General features: G+C 38.4%; 1 protein-coding gene across 4 annotated transcripts in view; it reads left to right on the top strand.

The window, feature by feature from the left end:
- Positions 1 to 5330, top strand: part of GKAP1 (G kinase anchoring protein 1) — a 110120-nt gene that overhangs the window by 20329 nt on the left and 84461 nt on the right. For all 4 annotated transcript variants that reach the window (XM_045298643.1, XM_045298642.1, XM_004715958.3 and 1 more), the window contains exon 3: positions 185 to 328. In XM_045298643.1, the coding sequence (XP_045154578.1) occupies positions 185 to 328 (144 nt within the window). The remainder of the gene's footprint in view (positions 1 to 184; positions 329 to 5330) is intronic.

Below are 5330 nucleotides of genomic sequence, written 5' to 3'. Positions count from 1 at the left end.
TACTGCTTCTCGTTTTGCTCTGTTACAAGTAGATAGTGGCAGTGGTTCTGATTCTGAGCCTGGAAAAGGCAAAGGTCGGAACACTGGAAAATCTCAAGCTTTGGGAAGCAAATCAACTACAAATGAGAAAAAGAGAGAAAAAAGAAGAAAAAAGAAGGAACAATAACAGAGTGAAGCAAATGAGCTTAGAAATCTTGCTTTTAAAAAGATTCCCCAGAAATCATCGCATGCCACTTGTAACACTCAGCATGAGCTTTCATTGTCCAATCCAGTACAGAAGGATTCACGAGAAGAAAATTGGCAAGAGTGGAGACAGAGAGATGAGCAGGTACAAATAAATGACTAAAATTACTGTAGTTTTCAGTGAGTTCATTTTTAAGGAGACAGTGCCTTTAAATCCTTCTCACCATTGTTCTGGAGATCAGCTTTCATTGGATTAAGGTACATGTGCTTGTTGATTTTAATAAGAGGTTCTTTTTGTAAAACTACTAGGAAAACAGGTTGTACATGTATTATTTTTGTTAGTTTTGGAAATTAAGAGCAATTATTTGATATGTTTTAATTCATTGTCTTTTCAAATGAAAAAAATATAGATAAGGTGGAGTAACAGAATGAACAACTGAAACATGGGTGAAGGGAGACAGTGGTTGGTGTAAGAAATGAAAACAATAATTTATGATGTATCAAGGGGTCACAAGGGTAGGAGGAGGGGCTAAGGGAGGGGGAAAAAGTGGAGCTGATACCAAGGGCTCAAATAGGAAGTAAATGTTTCTAAAGTGATGATGGCAACATATGGACAAATATGCTTGGTAAAATTGATGTATTGAATGTTATGAGAGCTGTAAGAGCCCCCAATAAACTGATTAAAATTTTTAGAGTAGAGGAACATATTTAAATTATTTTAAATTAAAAAAATTAAACACATTTGTGAGGCTACAGCTTTTGTTAAAAATACCCAGTAACAAAATTGCTTAAAGCAGAAAGACTTTGAGGGGAAAAGTTTTGAACTTCGATGTGAAATAGTTTATGCCATTTGTTTCTTGATCATATTTATATGATATGTTCTGTGTCTATTAATACAAGTGAAATACAACATTTATGAAGATAAGTGAATTTTTTCACTATACTTAGTAATATACTGTGTCAAGAATGTACTCAAGGAGATGCTGAATATATAGGAACTGAGTAGTTATTTATTTGCTTATATATCAAACTGTCATTTGATCTGGGTATTGTTCTAGCAGATTAACTACTTCATTAGGTTTGGTTGCTAGTTTTCACAGATTTGAACTCTTCTAAACTGCTCTTAAAATAAACCATTATACTTTTTCTTTTTTGGTGACTCAGGTTCACTATTAAGAGTACCAGTTTTACAGTAGAACTGTACAGGAATCTGGGCACTGATGTACTGGATGCATCATTCTGTGCTGGATCTAGGGGAGTTTAAGTCCTGTTTTTCCTTCTGCAATCCTTATTGTAAAGAATACTTATGGTTTAAAGGGATGCTGGTCTTTCACAAGTGTTATCATCTAATTGTTTAGATGGTAATAGGATTTACTGATAACAACACCAGAGAGAATTTCTTCCAGTGATCCTAAGGTCACTGGAAAACTATTGGGGAGATGCGGGGAAACTAAAACTTGCATAAATTTTTTGCAGTATGGCAATTTGTGCAGATGTCTAATGACTCTTCTTCCTGTCCCTACTGATAACTATCAGGTAGTTATGAAAGTAAAATGTTTTACTTAGCCCTGACTCATCATTGGATGCCATCCAAGGCCCATCTTGAGAACTTTTGAGGATTTTCTGCTGTGTATATACTATTAATTGGTCACATAGAAGGTCCTAGTGCTTTATTTTGAAGCCCCACTCCCAGAAGAAGAATCTAGATTACGGGAAGTTTGATTAGCTTCTGGGATTATTACACTGAAGAGTAAGGTAGAGTGTAAGGGCAATCTTTGGGACAGATGGACATTGTACTGCTTTACTGTGTATAATAATGTGGCTACCTCGTGGGGCTTGATCAAGGGCAGTGTAGCCAAGAGGAAGTACTGAAACCCGAATGAAGGCCGAACATGATAGTGGGACAAGAGGAAAGCAAAAGGAAATAGAAGAAAGAACTAGGAGGCAAAAGACATTTATAGAGGTCTAAATACAGGCATGTACATATGTAAATATATTTATATATAACTATAGAGAAATAGATATATGTTCATATGTCTAGATAAGATAGGCTCGATGAACAGTCTGGAGGAGAAAACAATAGGACCAGTGGTTCTGGGGGGACATGGGAGAGGGGGAAGCAGGGGAAAGGAGGTGGTGTTGACCAACTCAGGGAGAGGGGAGCAACAAGTGATCCAAAATTAGTGGCAAGGAGGGTGTGAGAGGCCTGGTAGGGATTCAGCAAGGACAATGTAGCCGAGAGAAATTACTGAAATCCAAATGAAGGCTGAGCATGATAGTGGGACAAGAGGAAAGTAAAAGGAAATAGAGGAAAGAACTAGGAGGCAAAGGACATTTATTAGAGGTCTAAATACAGGCATGTGCATTTATTTATATAGGATGGTGGAGAAATAGATCTACATGCATATATTTATAGGTTTAGTATTAAGGCAGCAGATGAACATCAGACCTCCACACAAGTACTTACTCAATGAAAGAACACATTGTTCTATTAAATTGGCATTCCATGATGCACACCTTACCGACAGGATCGCTGAAGACAAATGTGTGCGTAAGCAAATGTGAAGAAAGCTGATGGTGCCCGGCTATCAAAAGATCTAGCGTCTGGGGTCTTAAAGGCTTGCAGATAAACAAGCGACCATCTATCTGAGAAGCAACAAAGCCCACATGGAAGAAGCACACCAGACTGTGTGATCATGAGGTGTTAGTGGGATCAGGTATCAGGCACCAAAGACCCAAAACAAAAAAATCATATTGATGTGAATAAGGGGGTGGGGGAAGTGGAAACCCAAAGCCCATCTGTAGGATCCCCTTACAGAAGGGTCAGAGGAGGAGACAAGCAGTCAAAATGCAGTATAGCACCGATGAAACATAACTTTCCTGTAGTTCTATAATGCTTCCACCCCACCCCACCCCACTATCATGACCCCAATTCTACCTTAAAAATCTGGCTAGACAGAGATGCACACTGATACAGATAAGAGCTCTCAACACAGGGAATCCAGGATAGATAAACAAACCCCTCAGGACCAATAATGAGAGTAGTGATACCAGGAGGGGGGGATGGGGAAGGTGGGAGGGGAAGGAAGAAAGGGGGAATTGATGACAATGATCAGTATGTGGCCCCCTCCCAAAGGGGCAGAAAACAGAAAATGGGTGAAGGGAGACAGCGGCGGTGTAAGACATGAAAAAAACCAATGATTTGTCAATTATCAAGGGATCATGAGGGAGGGAGGGTGGGGGAGGAGGGAAAATGATACCAAGGGCTCAAGTAGAAAGAAAATGCTTTGAAAATGATGATGGCAACATGTACAAGTATGCTTGACACAATGGATGGATGTGTGGATTGTGATAAGAGCTATAAATCCCCCAATAAAAAGTTTTTAAAAATAATGTGGCTTCAAAAATTGGCTCAAGCATAGGAAAAATTAGGAGAGGTGCTGGCAGTGTTTCGTTCTGTTGTGCATAAAGTCATTATGGATCAGAACTGGCTCAATGACACGTAAAAACAACAATAATGTGAGGAGGCTTCAAAACAATGTGAGGAGGCCTCAAATAATGTGAGGGGGAAAAGTACATTATTTTTTAATGCAATTTTCCCACAAACTCTTTGAAGTCCCCATGTAGATATCAAATGGCTACTTCTGTGGAGGATCCAAGCAGTGACTGACTCTACTAGGCAGAAAACCTGGAGCGTGGTGGGTGTTTTCCCTGAAAGTGTAAGGAAACAGCATTCTAAGCAAACCCCTGTTTGGAGGCTGACTTAGGCAAAAAGCTGGGTATAGAAATCTTGCCTGTTACTTAGCTGTTACATATGGAAAGTTTTCTATTCCTAAATCAAGTTGACAATACAAATTTACTCAGACTAAGCTTAGTCTAAAATCTGAGAGTTGGTATTCAGTAACCAGATGCATTCACTTTACTTATAAGCAAGCACAGGGCATTATTTGATATCATATTTGCTGACAAAGTTTCTGCCACACAAAAAGGAAAGAATGTCATAGTGTCCAGAGTAAAAACATACTTTGACAAAGATAGACAAGATATGCTACAGGGAGCATGAGCTATTTTTAGACAGCATCTACTTTGTTCTTTAATAAAAGTCAAGGGGTTGGAACATTTTGTACAAGTCTTTGGAATAGTAATACTCTATAACAAGTTGTGATTAGACAATAGATCGAAAAGTGACGAAGGAACTGAAATTAAGAGGGAACTGAAAAAGTTGGGGGGAAAAGAAAACAAAACCATAATAGAATTTTAAAAACTCTATTAAAAGGACCAAAAATCAGAAAATACCCTAAAGAAAACAGGCAATTTTCTGAAGGAAAATTTGAGATACACGTGGCAGGTAAAATTGATGTACTAGATAACTCACTACCATCGAATCAATACTGATATATAGGGACCCTGTGAGGCTGGGTAGAACTGTTTCTGAGAATGTAACCGTTTATGGGAGTAGAAAGGCCTGACTTTCTCCCACAGAACGGCTGATGATTTCAAACCGCCTACCTTGAGGATCGCAGCCCAAAGCATAATCATTATGCCACCAGGGCTCCAGATGTGCTAGATAAATATCAAATTCAAATCTTAAAGGTGGCATAATCTGTATCCCCAAAACAAGTAGAAAAGAAGTCATAAGCAAATAAAATATTGATTTAAAAATTCCTAAAGGGTTCAATCTGAGCTTTAAAAATTGTAGGGGCCCCTCCCCCCAAAATTGTAGCCAACTTTTAAGTGTTAAAAAAATAAAGGAACATGGTAAATGTATGCGTAGAAGAAAGCACCTTGCCTATGAACCAAAAAACGATTCTAGTGCCTTGCAACCTTAGCGGGACAGAGAAGAATTATTTTCAAGGATGTAGATCTTTTTTTTTTTTTAAGTGTTTTGTTTTATTTTAATAATTTTATTGGGGGCTCATACAACGCATATCCCAATCCCTACATACATCAGTTGTATAAAGCACATTTGTACATTCTTCCCCTCATCATTCTCAAAACATTTGCTTTCCACCTAAGCCCCTGGCATCAGCTCATTTCCCCCCCTCCCTTCCAACTCCCCTCTCCCTCATGAACCCTTGATAATTTATAAATTATTATTTTGTCATATCTTACACTGTCTGACATCTCCCTTACCCACTTTTCTGTTG

This window comes from Echinops telfairi, unplaced genomic scaffold (genome assembly GCF_000313985.2).
Source record: "Echinops telfairi isolate 266 unplaced genomic scaffold, ASM31398v2 ScPeMD7_7429;HRSCAF=8467, whole genome shotgun sequence".
Lineage (NCBI taxonomy): Eukaryota > Metazoa > Chordata > Mammalia > Afrosoricida > Tenrecidae > Echinops > Echinops telfairi.
Note: the sequence above shows the minus strand (reverse complement) of the source record. Positions and strands in the feature narration are given on the sequence as shown.